The following is an 18712-nucleotide window of genomic DNA, read 5'->3' on the forward strand; positions in this document are numbered from 1 at the left end:
GTGGCCAATTTGATGTCAGGGGTGTTCAGTGTCACCGTGGACCCCCCTCTGGCTAGCCACTGGTCAGGAGGGGAGTAAAATAAAGGATTTTTCAGGGTCCTTTTTTAAAGACGTCGAAAAAGGCGGAGGCTGGAATGAGAAAGTAAAACTTCAGAATGGGTGGCATTCTTAAATTCTAAGAAACCTAAAAGGTTCTGATTGACTTTACAGGCTTACAAAATATTTGTATTGTACATTTACATGTTTGGGATTCTTATGTGATCTTGTTTTTACCTTGACGTGTGTCATTTTTTAAATAATGTCTGTAGAAACTTTTTTGTTTAGAACGTTTTTTTGTGGTTACTCTTGGACTGGACAGTTCCTTAAACATTACATTTTGTTCCCGCATTTTTCAGTTTTTTATTTAAAGCACGTTTAAAAGAGTCACAAAGTGCATAGTAAAAATACATAAAACAACATTTTAAGAGTTTATTTCCAAAAAGAGAGAACTCATTTTTTATTTTTTTTCTAAAATCATGTTTTTTATTATGTCATCATGTTTTCATTGTGTGTTATTGTGTTAGTTAGCTGTATTTTTTAGTCATTATGGCTTATCAAAGCAAACCAACTGCAGTTCGATTGATATTAATTGGAATGCACAATAAAAAACATGATTTTGGAAGTTTCTCATTTTGGAAATAAACTCTTCATATATATTCAACGCTAAGAAAAACAAATCAGTTTTTAGAAGCAACTTAAAAAAAAATGTTCGTGAAGGTGCGACTATTTGTAAAGGTAAGCTATTCCACAATCTCAGCGCCACGTTTACATGAACAAGGGACAGTAAGTTTTGGCCACCAGATCTTGCACCTAAAGAAACTGAGTTGAACTATATAACTTTCTAGTCAATGGTAAAATACTTTCAAGAAAACGAAACCTAAATTCTTTTAACCTCAGACCTGAACTCAGTCGATTGAGTTAAATTGTTCCCTCAGTTGAGTAATCTGAAAGTTATAATATGTATAGCAGTTATTATGCCTGCGAACATGATCAGGAAAACAACATAAATACGCACACAAAGACAGTTACTGTAGGTCTGGTTAAATGATTTGTTAATTAAATTACCTTACTTAAAGCTAAAAGAAGATTCATGCCTCAAAGTGCTTTGTCCCACCGCCTAGATTGCAACTGAATGCTTCTTCAAGCGTTGCATACTTGGAAAAAGTACTGAAAACTTATTTTAATCAGGAAAAGTTTGACATTTACAGCTAGTCTACAGTATTTACAGAGGATGTAAAAATTATTCTTTGTTTTTGTTGTGTCAACTTAAAAAAATAAGTTACCTGGTTGCCTTAAAACTTTGAGTTAATTTAACTTAAAAAATATTAGTTAACTCAATGAATTTGATGCAAACCTGTTGTGTTGTGTTAAGTTGAATTAACTCAAAATCTTAAGGCAACCAGTGACCTTATTTTTTTAAGTTGATGGTCAACAAGTTAAAGCTATTAGAACATTAATTTATGGGTCCTAAACCCAACATTTTACACATGAAAATACCTCATTAGAGTTGTATACGTAAATGTCTCTATAATGATTTTGTATTGTGATTGTGATGTTTTAATGAGATTTTAATGTATGGATTAATGTTTCATGTCATATATTTTTTTGTAATGCAGCTAAACAAGTCAGCTGGTTTTTAATAACCAATTCTATTGTATATATGAGAAAAGCTGCAGTTTCAATCAAACAGGTACAACCAGTATGGTACGTTGTCAACATCTTAAGTGCCATGGCTCCTTGTACACATTCTAAATCAAGGTTGAATGAGCGTTATGTGTAGATCACGAAGCTAAAAGGTGTTGAAGCTGAGAAACTCGTCTTGACTGGTTTTCATAAAGCCAACCCTTTGGTCGTGTCTCTGAAAGTTACACCACATCGGTTTGTTTGTCAGAAATCAGTTTTTAATTAATGAGCCATATGTGTGTTGTGTGGGTATCACGTAAGCGTGTGATTTCACACATATTATCTTTCTAAATAACACTGACTTCTTAATGTTTTCATTTATGACATTTTTAAGGTAAAATATTGAGAGTAAACTGGGGATGAAAAACTGTTGGGACCAGTACAACTGCTGACAGGGCAAGTACAGACTAATGATTTGAATGAAACTGAATGAACAACAAACAACAAAGCACAAAGCACAATAGAAAACAGACGTTTTCAATGTTAATTTATACTTTCTATAATAAATATAAAAAAGAACGTGTGTGTATGAAAATTACACTCTTACATGAGACAGCACATCTGATCAGTATAATAGAAGTCAAAATATTAAGTACAAGTATAGGCCAAATATACTTAAACTTTTCACTCAGTAAAATCAAGTATACTTAAGAGTAAATTTAAGTATACTTCTGAGAAGTACGTGGATGCCTGATAAAGATGCATAACAAAATTTATGTGAAGCACATTCAAAGGTGTTTACTGCTTTCAAAATACTAGGGAAAATATGTATAAGTTACTGTTAGTTAAAAACAATCTAATACTATAAAAATAGCAGCTGTGAAATAAGATCATGTTGTTTCAGACATTTGAATTCATTCTAAAAGGACTTTTTTATGATTTATTGGTTTTGCCAAGGAAAAAACATTTCAGATTAACAAGATCTCTCACACAGTGTTCATAGGATCCAGCATGTGTAAAAGGGCAAACAATAAATGTTGTAGTGTCAAATAAGCATTGCCATAACATAAGTATTGTCAAAAGCCCCTGAAAACACTCAACACAAAATAAAATAGATTTTATTTAATTGATATGACTTGTAATATTTTTGCTTTTCCAATACAAGAAATCTGTATGTTTGTGAGATGTTTCACATGTTCTTTCCGCTAGTTGTAGCTGAAACACTCATTGTCAGGCTGTTAATCAGTACCTGTACCGGCCAGCAGGTGGGAGTGTTGTCAACAAACACACAGTCATTGGACAGGCATTGACAGACGATGGGAAATGAATTCGACAAAGACAAACAAGTGAGACAAAGAGAATAAAGGAAAGTAAATACAGACAGGAGCAAGGTGAGACAAGACAAGGGCCACAAAGTAAAGGTATCACAAGGACCCGTCGGACCTTCACACTGACAACATCTCAGCGAGTGTCCGGACAGAAAACAGAATGAGGGCAAAACAATCAGTTATCTGTATTTGTAGCTAATGGAACATTGAATAGGCTGTTGTGTTTTGTACTGTACCTCCAGCAAAAAGAGTAAATGAGAAAATAATGATGTTCAGGTTCATCTTTGGTCAGTCAGGAGGAGATTAAAATGACGAGCCCTTTTCAGTGCCCTTTTTATAGATGACCAAAAGAGAAGGAGACTGGGTAAAAGTGAACTTGAATATGAGAATGGGTGGGCATTCTCTGAAATGAAACAAGAAATCTTCTGAACAGACCTACAGCTTCTTTTGGTTGCACATTATATTTGAGATGTTTGTGTATTGTTGATTAACGAAGGGTCCAGGAAACTCGCATCAGTTACCAGTTTACTACAAAAGGGTGCCATCAATGGCTGTTTAATTTAAGTTTGTAAGAAAATAGGGTGTGTGAAAGAGAACCATCTTTTGCTAATGGGATATCATGTGATATGAGATATCATTACCTGAACATTTAGCTGGTAATGTAGTTTGTCACCTGTTTGCCCTTCATTAACCTCTTTAGACCCATATCTTTTTAAAGGCCTTGTGTTTGCTCTCTTGTGCTGTTTCATTGACTTTGTGTTGAGTTATTAAGGGTTTTTGCACATGTCCCAGAAATACTGTAGAATCTGACTTTGAATCGGTTGAAGTGTTTACGGTTAGTTGTACCCATAGACTGTATAAAACATAGACGTGGTTATTGATGTCACCCGTAGGTTTCTGAGGAGCTGTTTTGAAGCTTAAAGTGGGCGGAGCTGGCTGTCGCCATCTTAGCAGCGCGTCACTCCCGGATAATCGAAAATGGGCAAAGAGGCAGAACGTGGTTGGAGCTGAGGCGCCTGGATGCTGAAACAGACTTGTCTCTCAAGTGGCCACGCACCTAATTTGCAGAATTTTAAGGCTAAATATAATTTAAACGGGTGAGTTATAAAAACATTCACCCTCCTCAAAGTTGTCATGAAGGGCCTTTTGAAACACTGCTTTCGCGGTCAGTGTAAAAAGACAGCTTCTAGCTTTTGGATGCGGCACAACGCGACAGCGTTACAAGAACTATTTGTTCATTAAAGAGAACATAATCCTTCCGTTACCAAATTCTCACCTTTCGCTGTAATGCAGTAGTCTTCATTTCCCAAACAGTTCAATTTGTTTAAGCAACAGCTGACAATTTTATTCATTCACAAGCGGTTAGGCTGGTATGTTTTGTGAAAACTTTCTGTACACAGAAATAACCCTCACTTTTTGTAATTGGCATCAATAAAGTCCCCTTGAAATGGAATTTCTAATGAGAAAAATGGTGGGCGTGGCTTTCGTTTTTCTCTGCGATTTGATTGGATGTTTTCTGACATGGCCGTTGCATTTTGAAATGGAACTGGCAGCAGTCTGACAGTTGAAGGGGAGGAGTTAACCGATGCTCCTTCCAAGCGAATATATATATAAAATAACGAATATATGAATCGGGCCTAACCCTCCTCGCTTTTACACTGATGACATGTGAGCCAGTTTCCTAAAAAAAAGGGAGAAACTGTCAGTTGTTTGTTTTTGTAGTTAATGAAATGTTAAATATGCTTTTGTATTTGTGCTGTACCTCCAGCTAAAGGAGTAAAAAGGAGAACAATGAAGATGTTCTGATCCATCACTGGTCAGTCAGGAATAGAATAAAATGATGAGCACATTTAAGTGGCCTTTTTATAGCTGATCAAAAGAGGGGGGGGGCTCAAATGAGAAGGGGGGGGCTGGCTCAAATGAGAAGACATGAAATCAGACCAAGAATAATTGTATTCTTATTAAGTCAACAAAAATTAAACTAGCATCCTGTTTCCCAGTTACATTAAAAAAACCATAAAACACTTCAGACTGGGTGTGTTCAATAATAGGTGTTCCTTCTAAAACCTGAAAGCAAATCAAATCGGTACTTTTAATCCCTGAAGACCTTCAATTAACCTTGTCATCAAGACAAGAGTATCTATCATGAATGCTAAGAAAGTTGTGGCAAATAATTACACGTTTCAAAACTTGAATACATTTATATGGTTTACTAAATACATTTGTTGGGCAAAACACTGTTCTGACGTGTTTGGATGTTACCTTGTACTATGTTTGCAAATCAAAAACCAAAATTTGCATTTGAATAGTTTGTGGATAGTTCTGATCAGCAAAATACCAACAAAAGCAACAAGAACGCTTAATTTAGTCAAGTATTTTGTAAATCGTCACATTCTTGTAGAATCTGAAGTTGTGCTGAATTCAGTGAAACAAAAGTAGAAGAACAGTGGACACAGCAGAAGGAGAAAACTGCCCTTATAGACTCTGATCAAACAGAAAGTATTTAATGAACACAAAACGAACCTGAACTTAACCAGCACATCAGAATAAAACACATATTATAGTCACTTTATACATTATAATCAGACCTTTGAATGAACTTCATTTCTTAAAGACTTTTTTCATTTTATTGAGGATGAGTTTTGCACTGGGAAAATACATTTCAGATATTTTCATATTTTGTGATTTACATAAAATCATCCTATAATGTAAAGAATATTCTGTGAAAATATAATCTTGGTGACTTTAATATTGGGTACCATGTCAACGATTGAAATCATAGTGATATTAATGGTTTAATCAAACTTTGATGCTCGTTTCCTCATAATTAGACTGTGAGACTTTATCTGTTTTTTACGGTCACCTATTTCTATACATTACTTACAGCATGTTCTTTTTCTCTTATTAAACAACATATTGTTTGGGTAAGGACAGCAAAGATGAGCAATAAACAACATTTAGTAAAGCGTTGTGCTGTAATTCATGTGTGGTTTCAGTGATGTGCTCTTCACTGCAGCTGAATTCAGTGACACAGAGAGTAGAAGAACAGCGGAGACAGCAGGAGGAGAAAACTGCCCTTATAGAGTCCATCTGATCAAAACAGAACATGTCTCATTAACACAAAGCTGCATTTTATCTACCTGAAGTCATGTTAAGGTGTTTTGTTCATAAAGTCACAGATTCTGATGATTAGGATTTGATGTGGATTCAGTGTCGTAAAAAAAAAGATCAAATACAGTACACTACGAATGCTTAACTTTAAAGTACTTTTCAATGCATGTAAACCTGAGCTTTACTTCTGGGCTTAATTGATTTTCCTTGGTGGATGTGAATATATATTGTATAGTGTGGACTGTGGTTTCTAAGGACATGGACATGTCACTCTACCTGTTCATTTTGCCATATCTAAATATCTGTCGTTGAATTTTGATATACAAATTATTAAACCAAATTGCGTTTGAACTTTGTGTCTTACCTTAAAACCAAAAGTAAACAGATTTTCCTCACGAGGTTATGCGTTCGTTGCAAAATAGGTAATCAAGTATTTCAAATCAATATTTCATTAATTATGAGGCAAGCTGCCGTGTAATAGGCAGACGGTTATCGTGAAAAAGTTCCTCCGCCTTGTAAGGGATAATGTACAAGGCAGCCAGTTGTTATTGCACCATAAACCCTACCAATGTGATCAGGACCCAACGTGTTTTTTAACATTTTGCAGATTTTTCAAGCCGTATGTAAATGTATGACCCTATACTGTAACTGTAAAACTGTAGTTGCTTTGTAGAAAAGTATCAATTTAATCAATACATTTCAAAGTAAATAAGTAGGGATATAACAATATCGAAATCTCACTGTACGATAATACCTCTGTATAAATTCCACGGTGCAATATTTATTGCAATATTTACATTTAAAAAGGTTGACTTGGGAACGTGCCATAAGCATCCTCTTTTCTAATCATAACTGTTGCTTAGAGATTTGAGTTATAGTATGAGATGGGTCAAATGACCCTTTTATAGAATAAAATAATCACACCAGAAGGACCTTGCCAAAGGTAACATCTATTAGTTTTTTCGAACATTCTCTGTTAGGCCCGGAAGACCTATCGTTTCACAGTCATGTGACCACGATAATATTGCGAAAATTTTGCTATTGCAAAAACACGATATCGATAATATTGTTGCATCCCTATAAATGAGTATATGGAAAAGCCAAAGGAAATACCTGCACCATTGCATAGGTCCGTATTACAGCACTGTAAAGAAACGAACCCAGTCTCTTGCCGTAGAGTGCCAGATATACAATGTTCTTTCTCTAAACATCCTTTACCTAGGACAGACACTTTGGTAGAACCTACAAAAACACAAAAGCCTTGATATACAGTATACTAGAAAAAAAACCATTCTAATATGCTACAAGCCAAATCACATTTGATCATTTCCACTCCATCAACCTGGACTTACGGTACTTTGTCTCTCTTGTACTTGCACATGAATCTCGATCAGAACATGATATTATTCTTTCTTCACAAACATCAGAGCCACGAGACTCGCACGCATAACATCTGATACAGTGTCCTTGAGTGGAAACATTAGAGCGAAAAAGATATTCAGTAAATCTCTCTGATAGATATTAATACATGAATACATATTGATGCATGGAGAGGGTTTTAACCTCCAGTGATGAAAACAGAGAGAAGGACAATGGTGATGCGCAGATCCATCTTTGGTCAGGAGAGAAATGAGCTGGTAATGTATTGGTGGTCTTTTATAACTGTTCAGATGGGAGGGATTAATGCACAAACTTTGTGCTGCCCCTCAATAAATGGAGTATGACTTTTCTTTACAGTTGTCTCTTTACAAAAAGCTTAATGTGGGGTTTCTAAACTCCAGTCCTCAGGCCTCTCCTCGCAAAAGTTGATAGAAATCTCACTATATATAACACTCTTTATAAAGCTCAGACCCAACAAAAACACTTCAAACATTTTTATGCATGCACCGCGCCACTGACATCTCACGTGTAGAGGAACATAACACATTTAGTTCTTTGATATACAACTTGTGTTTTTGCTGAGAGTAAATCCAACATATAAAATTCCATAACCTCAAACTCAAATACTGAAAAGTTCTGTGTACAAAAAGTATTCAAATGAGCGAAACATCCGTTAACGTACAGTGAGCACAAACATAGAAACCTAGGAGTGATTTGTAATGATATTATTTCTATTATATTATCTGGTTATTCCAGCTGTTCACTGTCGGGCATGCTTACGTGACACAGCTGGGGTTGATCTACTTGTGATCGGAGGGGAATTGGTTGTCAGGTTTTTTTAGTTTTACCTATAAGTGTAAAAACTATTTTTATTTATATCTTGGCAAAGTTGTTTTTTACAACTCTTCTGTAGTTCTTCATGGCAATAAAGCACATGTGTGCGCTAATGTATGTACTAACAAATCCCTGTATTAATTGTGTATGTCTGCTGCATTTAATAGCGTGTCATGTACATCTGCAGGAGGTTTTGACACAGTTTTAATGAAGGTGTAAGACCACCGATGGTGTTGTGGCTGCTCCTCCTCTGCGGTGCTTTTTTCCAAGAAGTGTCGTGAGAAGGGAAACAACAGTTCTGTGACCAGAAAACCTAACCCATTTTCATCACTTATCTGTTACATGTGTTATATTGCTGTTAGATTATGTTCAACTCACATCATGAAATCTTACACATTAAAAATGTATTGAAATACTTTTAAAATCACTCATTTATTGACAAATCACTTGTCAATACAGCGCTGCCATTCAGTAATAAGAATCTTTAGACCTAACCAGAAACTCACGCACTCTGAGTCATTTTGGATTAAAGGAGCCAGTCTTTTGCTGTTTTTGAACCTTTGATTATGTTTTTTGGGTGTTTAACAATGGATGTTCATGTTTCTAATTTCAAAAAACGCTTTATATTTCAAGTCTATTGTTCACCGCTGTCCCTATTCTAACAAAACGACTGGATTTCTTCCGGTCTATATAAAATCCCTCCTTCCGAAATGCTCTGATTGGTAAAGCTGACCAGGTCTGTCGTGATTGGTTCCCCGCTTAGAGTGTGTGTGTGAAGATGTCCCACCCATACCATATCAGCGAGCTTCCGCTTCTCATGTTGTTGTGATTGGTCGGTGCCCCTCTCAGTGCACGTGTATTCATAAACTTTGGCTTTTAGTAATAAACAGTAACAATGGCATCAACTTCACTTTATCAGTTAAAAACATGCGGATCGATCGAAGTGTAACGGAGGTCTGCTAGTGCATGTGCAAACGTCAATCTTTGTTAGAGATCACTTTTTTTTCCCTACTATGGCAAGGGAAATGACACTGGACCGAATGGCATCAGACCGGTTATTTTAATTAACACTAATAACAGAAGCGTTAGTTTTGCCTTTTTGTATCGCACCCGAGTTGGATAATAAAACAAGCAGATTGACCAGGCGACATTTGCAAGCAGGACTTCAAAGGACGTTTCATAGAAGTGTTTTTGAGGTATGCGCACACACACACAATATCAGTGTGTTACACATAACAGCTTTCACAGCCGATGTTAAAGTCACGGAAGCTGTTATTTGACCGTTGGTTATCTTAGAATGTGTGTCGCTGAACTCTTATGACCAGCTGGAGGACTGTGATGAAAGTGAAAGTAGTTTAGCGCGTAGCTCAGTCAAATGATTACGATCTCTGATAACCAAACACTACTCCAGCGGCTCTTCCTCTTCTCCAAGGAAGGTCTCGCCCATTTTCTGCCGTATTCCTTTGGGCGGAGGTTATTAAAAGCACTCAGAATAGTGACATCATGTACCCGGGAAGTAGAGGGCTCTTGTCCGATTCCAGCCATTCTCTGTAGTTCTTGCAAAGCGAATTCTGTTAAAGACAATATCTCGCTTAACACTGAACTTTGAGCTTTATCATTTTGCAGGTATTGTTTATGCTCTAACAGCAACATTACACACTAACTAAAGGTTGAAAAATGGGATTGCGGGGAATGGGACCTTTAAAGCACCTGCTGAATATACTGTATACTGTATACTTTCTTCTGTGATATCATCGCCCAATCCTCAACTGTAATGCGCGAAAATTTGCTCCTGTCAACTGTAGCGTCACAAGTGTGTGAACGCAGTACATCGACAAATTTCGTTAGAATTATTCGTTTTGTTATTTTCTTGTTTGAATAGTAGCTGTTTAACAAATGGAAGACAATTCAAAGATGTTCATATGCTGTGCTAAATTAAAACACTTCTTTTTACCTAAGTCCACAGATAATGTGATGTTGTTGTGTATAATGCACCTACTAGAACCAATAAAAATGATATGTCATTTTACCATGAACATATGACATGCATGATTTAATTGTCCAAGGTCTCCAGAAAAAAAAATTAGGATCAAAGAAGAGAGGAAGACCAAGTGCAGAGCCAAAGCAGCAGCCATCAACGTTGATTCTTTGTCACTGATTGAAGAATCAGCGCTGCTTGTTCAGGGATTCAGAGATTCAGAGATAATAAGAAAACGAGCAAGTCAGAGTAGAGACCACACACTAGAGACCACAGAGGAAGCTCAGAGGAACGGAAGTAAAGCGCGCGCAGGCTCATGCAGACCTGTAAAGAGGAACAGACAAAGACTCAAAGATCCTCAGAGGAGGGTGAGTTTGTCAGATTATGATGGACCAGATGGTCACCATTGATCTCGTTCCTGAAAAAACGGGCCAATCATATACCTTGGAGGGAGATCGGGATGATCTCCCCAATAGTGAACTTCAGAGTGAGGGAAGGAGCAGAGGCTCCGACCTTTGTTTACTCCGAGAAAGGGGGTAAAGGAGGATTCCCTAAAGTGAGGGTGTTCGATGAGTCAGGACTTGAAATAAAAGGTATACCGACTAGAAGTTGGTTCACCCTAGTTGAGGTCGACCCTGGGGAAGAATCCAAGAGGAGCTTGATAGCTCCTAGTTTCGTACCTCGTAGAGAGGGAGACGAATGTGCACTCGATCCAAATGCTCCACCACTCGATGTGCCGGCAATCGCAGGTGCTGTGTTCACACCCGAGGGCGAAGAACCGCTTAGAGTTTACTTCAGACAAGGAAAAAACCTAGTTGTGTTAGAAGAGGGAAGGAAATTGCTTAAAAAGGCTAAGCTACAAAGTACCAGTGTTAAAGGCGAGGTTCGTGAATTATCAGGGGAGGCAATAGATTACATGTCCTAGCCGAGTTCGGGCTGCAGGGAGGGAGACAATTAGCTCAAACTCTGGAGGGGTTAATATGAAGATATTTCAGTAGCAGAACTTGAGAGCATGTAGATTTTATGTGGCGGTGTGGCTCAGCCACGTGACGTCATCAAATGCCGTTCTTTCTCTCGCCTCTGAGCTTTCAAGTGCACAAGTTAGTTTTGCAACGGGTTTATCGCGAAAGTAGTAGCAAAAGGCGGGAAGATTTGAAACTGCAGTGACAGATTTGAGAGGTTGTAAAAACTTGTCAAATCGGAATCTAGGAAAAAGTGTAAATATGTGCTATGCATTTGTATCTGTATTTTGTATTTTGTAAATGCCAGTTTACACATTTGTGACTATTTTTCTGCAACTTCAAATGCAGAAGACAGATTTGTGAGTTTTGTCCACGAGTGCAAATCTCAACTTCACAAATTAAAATCTACATGCTCTCAAGTTTTGCTACTGAAATATCTTCATAGGTTAATTCCAACGGACAGAGAGGAGGCAGAGCAGAAATGCTTTGAGGAGAAGAGTGTCGGCTGTTGGAGCCCTCACTGCGTGAACAGAGGAAGCAGGCACAGGAAGTGAAGCCCCCCGAAACTCTAACCACAAGGAGAAGTATAATCGAAGGCGAAGATTATGTTCGAACGAGAGAAAACCAGTGTAGAATCTCACATTAACATGGTCAAAGCTGAAAAACCTTTGGTGAAGAGCTTAGGGAAGAGAAATCTAAAACCAGCAGACGTAAACGTCATGTGCAGCTGCTTTGTAACAATGAAAATTGTAAAAGCGCTATATAAATAAAGTTGAGTTGAGTTGAGTTGAGTAAAAAGAAGAGTACAGATAATTCTGAAGACTAGGATGAGGCGGCTCCCCTGAAACAGGCTCTCCTAAAAACCAATGAGAAAAATAGGCGATTGTATAAAAATTATGACGGAACCATATTCCAGGTAGACACCGGCACAGATTTTTCAGTAATAAAACCCACAGAAACTCACTGCGAATTTAGAGAAAATGTGACCGTGGCCGATTTCAAACAAAAAAGAACATTATTTGAACATTATTTCCCTTGAAACTAACTAAGTAACATGCCGTTTTTGAGCTTCTCGGACAGACGTTTCTTAAACTTTGATGCTATGCCATGTGTGTATGGATCACAGAATGACTCGAAAGAATTGGGGGCATAATTGTGACCCAGGACAACAAAACCAGTCTTATGGGTCAATTTTTCGATATTGAGATTTTTACATAATCTGAAAGCTGAATAAATAAACTTTCTATAGATATATGAGTTGTTAGAATAGGACAATATCTGGCTGAGATACAACCGTTTAAAACTCAGGAATCTGAGAGCGCAAAAAATTAAAATATTGAGAAAATCGCCTTTGAAGTTGTTAATCAGGGGCACTGTGGCAGACCATCCACTCACAAAAATACAGTTTTGATATATTTAAGGTAGGAAATTTACAAAATATCTTCATGGAACATGATCTTTACTTAATATCCTAATGATTTTTGGCATAAAAGAAAAATCGATCATTTTGACCCACACAATGTATTTTTGTCTTTTAATAAAAATGTTCCCCTGCTACTTAAGACTGGTTTTGTGATCCAGGGTCACAATTATAACAAACCAAACCAGTTTTATGCAATTACGGTATATTAACATACCAAATTCAACCGATACCAACATAATAAAAATCCTACTTTTAATAGAAAACTAATAAGACTCACATTTTTTGTCCTATTGAGGGTGGCATTTTTAGAGCAAAATAAAGTGACTAGATCTATGATTAATTTTGTACTCTACTAAACTATTTTGTGCTCTAATAGTAATTTAATCATTAATTCCATAGGCATTAATGGTGATGATATGGCACAAGTCACATCCACAACACATAGTAATGAGATCACAGTTGCTCAAAGCAGGTTAGCATAAATGAGCCCTCAAAAAAGCAAAAGTGATCACCTTTTTAAACTTATAAAAAATAAACAATAATTAGTGGAGGCAGATTTAGGCCCAATCCCAATTCTATTTTATACCCCTTCGCCTACCCTTCGCCCCTTCCCCTTGCCCCTTGAAACAAAGTGGCAAGGGGAAGGGTTACAAATTTTCCGCTAAGAAATGGGACACCACTACACTGGTATACGTCATCATACGTCGTTGCTAGCTCCTAACGTTACTTCAGAGGACATGCACCGGTATGTGACATAAAAATATATTTTCTAATATTGTGCAATCAGTGCTGTCCGCTAGCAAACTTTAGCGATTTTTTTTGCAAACGTTAAAAAGAACATCACCGTAAATACAAACACAAGATTGAATGTAACATACATAAAAAGAAAAATTGTCATAAAAATCCTTATTTTATGGCAAAAATTACTTACAATTATGGGTCTGCTTGCTCGAGTGAGCAGCCATGTTGGGAATTTCTCTTAGCCCTTCGTTTGAAATGAGATCCCGAAAAATCTTCGTTTGAAGGGCTATCTGGCCCTTCCCCTTACACCTACCCCTCCAACCAAAAGAGAATTGAGACACCTCTACCCCTTCACGTGAACGCGCCAAATGGAGGGGTAGGGGAAAGTGTAGGGGTAAGGGGTGGAAATGTACGCATGTACATTTAGTTAAATCAGGGTTGGGGTGCTGTGGGGAAAAAAACACTACAAAGGGATGCCTTGCTTTCAAAAAGTTTGGGAACCACTGTGCTACATATAGGGCTAGTTTAAGTGAAGAACTAGGAGGATGCTGGATATTTATATCGAGCAAAAACTTTAATCCACGGAGTAGGGGAGAGGCTCTCCTGTTTTTACCAAGTGGTTGATGTCCTTAGTGCAACATCATGTTGACCCTGGGACAACATTTAAATCAACCAATCAGATTTAAGAAATAAGTTTACAGTTTATTTTAAATTTAATCTTCCAACCAGGATTAGGTGCTTCTAGACCATTGTTTATCACTTATCATTTCCCTCTGATTTTAGGGGTAAGTTATGGTTAGGATTGGGGTTTGGTGTGGGTTTAGGTTTTATTTATAACAATGTTGTCCTTAGGTCAACAAAATATGTTGCCCTGAGGACATCAACCTTGCCAAAATCAGGTCGAGCTAGGGGAGACTGTAACCATTATACATTTATATCATTAAATCAGTATTTTCAAAGCTTCTAAAAGGCATTGCTAGCAAGTGCCGAAAATATGGGGCGACGCGCTCTTTTTTTCAGGCACGTCTGCACCACATCATGAAAAAACTTTTCAGAAAGCCGCAAGTGCACCGCAGGTCATGTGACAAGAACCAACCAGCCAATATAGACAATCTTAGTGAAGATGGAGACAGAGATGATCACAGCATAACTAAATCTAGTAGCAGAGTTATTGCAAGGTATTTTCAGTGCATATAATTCATATATTCTTTGTTTATACCTCCTCGTCTCAACGGCTGTCGTGGCCCATGGTTGCTTAGCGACGACAGATGCCAGGAGAGAGCAAAGTCCAGCCGCTTTTGAAAAAAAGGAGAACACAGTGCAGCTCGCGTTTGCCGCGCGGTTTTGGACGCGAAATGTGAATCGGGCTTGAAGGGGCTTATTTCGCCATAACAGCCGGCTGCTTGTACATTATCCAACTTATTACACGGCTACTTGCAACATGAGAAAAAAAACTGGACATAAAATGTGAATTTGAAATATTTTATTAGCTATTTTTTACCGAATGCAGACCTTCCGCGAGGAAAAGCCGTTCAGTTTCGGTTTTAAAGTAAGAAACGACTTTCAAACGTCATGAACAGGCAAACTGGTTTAATCATTTGTAAATATAATGTCATATATGTTATTAAAAGACATATTTATAATAATTTTTTGTGTAATATTTAAACTGCCCCTCTCAAAATGATTTGCAGCATCCGGGTTACAGGGTGTTATTAGTTTTGAGCGGTTGTTATTTGAAAATTTCAAAATAACAACCCTTGGAATGTCGCGACTGGCCAATCAGAATCAAGCATTCAAATGAGCCGTGTAGTAAGGATTAATAAAGAACTCTTTCAATAGCCACCTTTGAAATACTGTCAGACTAGACCACAGTGTAGCCTACATTAAAAACATAGCCTAACGATTATAATAACAACAACAACAATAATAATACAAAATAATAAACATGGTTTGTTACTCATTACTTGGAAGTATGTTTTTTCCAATTTAGTCTGCAATCAATTTAACTGTTCACACCCACAAACAAACAACACAGTTCAGTTCAGAGAAGTGCGCACAAGTATTTCAGTAGGCTACATGTTCAGTATCTTGCTTTTTTATTTAAAATATTCTTCCAGTTTCACTTTTTAAAGACTTATAAAGTAAAGAAATGGCAAAATTATGTAATAGAATATTTTTTATTACATTTTAATTATGTTGCAACTGTCCCTGTGGAGTGTTCCAACTGTCCCCTGTTATGGGGTCAGTTGCAACATTTGACTTTGTGCGTATATTATCATACATACGCACGTTACAGGTGGGTGTAGGTGGGTAGCTGACAGATGTGGGTTTAACATATTAAAAATTTGGCTTTCTACTAAAAACAGTCTCTGCGAAACTGTAGGAAATACAGAAAGTGTTGCAACCGTCCCCAGTCTCCCATAAATCATTATTTTATGCAGTATTATTTTAATCCCAATGTTTTTGTGAATTTAGACCTAGAATAACTTTTATTCGCTCAAGAGATTAAACTTGCATCCTTTTTCCTAGTTCATTAAAAGACCCCTAATTCACTTCAAATGTATGTGTGAGAAATAATCAACCCGATCCCCTCGATCTGCGTATAACACGAGTTTACACTTTCAAAGGAAATCAGTTCTGTGGTAGGGTACTGACAGAGAAAACAAAACCTAACTGTAACCCTGTTCTCAAGAAAATAATTTATTTTAGAAATGCCAAGAAGGTTTTTAAGTTTAATTACATTAATAGGCGAACAACATGTGTTTCAAAGGGGTTTAAAATAGAAAAACACTTTTAATTTTTTTATGCAAATTATGTAAAAGAGCATCCATAATTATTCAAAAAGCAACACACAAACACACATTTAAGCTCTCTACTTTATTACATGTTGGGTTTGGCAATTTCACCTTTGTTTTGTTTAGTTTTAAAAAGCCGGGGTGCAAAAATATAGCAATAAAACAACATTGGATGTTTCAGTGGAAATTACGTTTTTGTTTTACATGTGACTGTATCGAAATCAAACATGATTTCAAACTTAAAACCTTTTTGAATAATATTTACTTTTAAATGCCTTGAATGTTGTACATGATGTTTCTATAAGCTATTCAAACATCAGAATCAGTTACAAATTCACAAAAAAACAAAATTTGCATTTGAATAATTTGTGGATAATTGATACAGCGTTCTGATCAGTAAAATACAAACAAGAGCAATAAACGAGCTTAATTTAGTCAAGTATTTTGTAAATTGAGTTACATTCTGGTGTTGTGGTTGTTGTTTGTGTTCTTGAAGAATCTGAAGTTGTGCTGAATTCAGTGACACAGAGAGTAGAAGAACAGTGGACACAGCAGGAGGAGAAAACTGCCCTTATAGCCTCCATCTGATCAAAACACAAAGTGTTTAACACAAAACTAACACACTACAAATACTTAACTATATATATGTTTTTGTTTAACTAACTATAAAGTTAGTACCATTTCAATGCTGCATATATTCTATGACCCTGAGCTTTACTTTTTCACCCAGATTTTACAATAAACATCACAGAGAGTTCATAAAGATGTCATTAATCGCTTATTTTAAACTCTTGATAGCAAGCTACACATAAAACATGATACATGTTGCAAATATAGCCTGAATTGTGGACAAAAAAAGAAAAAAGAAAATAGCATTTTTTGTGGACAAAAAAATGAACACTGGTTATTCTGCTTAAAAGTTTACGTGTCACTATCGTGTTGACCCTAACTGGAAGTATAACTTTAGATGCTTTGAAGAAACGTGTCAGGTAAATCAAAATATTTATGTATAAATGAGCACATGGAAAAGTCCAAGGAAATACCTGCGCCATTGCAAAGGTCTGTATCACAGCACCGGGCAGAAACTTTCCCAGCTTCAGTTTCTGCGCTTGCAGTTACACACTTATCATCCGGCATTGAACACGATTTCGTTGTAAACGAACCTTCAAAAAGGATTTTTTTAAATTAGAATTTTCCTTAAGATAAGAAGTTTTGTGTCAGTTCATGTCAACATTAAACATTAAATTACATAAAAAATGAATTTTTAAGTTTATGTACAGTAACACGTTACATGTTCTCGAATTGGAGGTCACACTCTTAAAATATAAAGGTTCTTCACGATGCCATCCAAACCTTTCAAAATGTTCCTTGTGGCAAGTAAAGGTTCTTCAAATTATACAAATGAAATAAAGATATCTTTGACTGAATGGTTCTTTGTGGAACCAAAAATGGTTCTTCTATGGCATCGCAGTGAAGAACCCTTTAAGCACCTTTGTTTTGAAGAGTGCATGTGATGGTCTAAATAGGGTAAAATTGACTAAGAAAAAAACGAAATAATTAGGGCTTAACCCCATTTTTTATATATTTAGTATCAAACCAGTAGCCTTTGTTTATAAAAAGATTGCAAGCCTATTCATTAACTATAATGTTAAATGTCCACAATCAAACTGGATTTACCTTGAGAAGTTGTCAATGTTGCAGTTAAACATTTTGAAAATCAAGCAGCACATGTCTCCTCTTTTGCATCACAAACACCTTTCGGATCAGGTGGGCACACGTAACACTTGAGAGAGTGTCCTTGAGGGAAAACAAGAGAGAGACTTTCAGTAACTTCTTTATGTAAATCAAATAAGACACATTGATGCATGTTGAGTATTGTTTTACCTCCAGAGATGAGTATGAAGAGAAGTGCGATGGTGATGCGCAGATCCATGTTCGGTCAGGAGAGGAGCGAGCTGGTTTCAGTGTTTCAGTGGTCTTTTATATTGTTCAGAAAGGGGAGGGTTTCATGCACAAACTTTGTGCTGCCCCTTAAAAATGGAGCTTGACTTATTTTTACAGTTTTTACAAATAGCTTGATGCAAGGTTCTTTAACTCCAGTTCTCACGCCCTTCCTCTCTAAAGTCTTCCTGTATAAAACACCTGTGGGGGGGCATCAGTTAATCTGTTTTTATAATGCTCAGACCCAACAAAAACGCAATGGAACAGAAGAATTGGTTGTCAGGTATTTTGAGAGTCACCTGTAATTGTAAAGATTATATTCTTATATTATATTCGTTTTTTTTAAACAAAATCTGAAATTGAAAGCAGAAGCAAGCATGCATATCAGGAACTGTATCTCCAACAGTCTGCTACCACCTACCGGTGATTGACGATACATTCAGATTCCATTTCATAGAAAGTTTGACTGCAAAATATTGTGCAACAATTGCAAATAAGATAAAAGCTAAATTACAGAAAGTAGGTAACTTATTAAACCAAAGATACATAATATAATA

At 36.7% G+C, this 18712-nt stretch overlaps 2 protein-coding genes across 2 annotated transcripts; both read right to left on the reverse strand.

Annotated features, from left to right (window-relative positions):
- Positions 1 to 5400: 5400 nt before the first annotated feature.
- LOC130570057 (CD59 glycoprotein-like) lies at positions 5401 to 7881 on the reverse strand. The gene is made up of 4 exons (XM_057360147.1): positions 7665 to 7881; positions 7454 to 7567; positions 7215 to 7343; positions 5401 to 6080 (listed from the first exon to the last, which is right to left on the reverse strand). Exons 1-4 carry the CDS (start codon positions 7711 to 7713, stop codon positions 6013 to 6015), a joined length of 360 nt encoding a protein of 119 aa, XP_057216130.1. The 5' UTR covers positions 7714 to 7881; the 3' UTR covers positions 5401 to 6012.
- An 8276-nt stretch (positions 7882 to 16157) lies between these two features.
- On the reverse strand, positions 16158 to 18147 carry LOC130569887 (prostate stem cell antigen-like). Its single transcript, XM_057359784.1, is given in 4 exon segments — positions 16158 to 16798; positions 17258 to 17377; positions 17892 to 18011; positions 18099 to 18147. Coding segments are annotated over 4 exon segments (357 nt in total). The 3' UTR covers positions 16158 to 16730.
- Positions 18148 to 18712: the final 565 nt, after the last annotated feature.

This window comes from Triplophysa rosa, linkage group LG19 (assembly GCF_024868665.1).
Source record: "Triplophysa rosa linkage group LG19, Trosa_1v2, whole genome shotgun sequence".
NCBI classification, from domain to species: domain Eukaryota; kingdom Metazoa; phylum Chordata; class Actinopteri; order Cypriniformes; family Nemacheilidae; genus Triplophysa; species Triplophysa rosa.

Coding starts and splice junctions, on each gene's coding strand:
- LOC130570057 (XM_057360147.1), bottom strand. CDS start 7,713: ATGGATCTGCGCATCACCATTGTCCTTCTCTCTGTTTTCATCACTGGA. Junction 7,344..7,453: donor TACAAGAGAGACAAAGTACC/GTAAGTCCAGGT, acceptor GTGTTTTTGTAG/GTTCTACCAAAGTGTCTGTC. Junction 6,081..7,214: donor GGACCTATGCAATGGTGCAG/GTATTTCCTTTG, acceptor TGTTTTGATCAG/ATGGACTCTATAAGGGCAGT.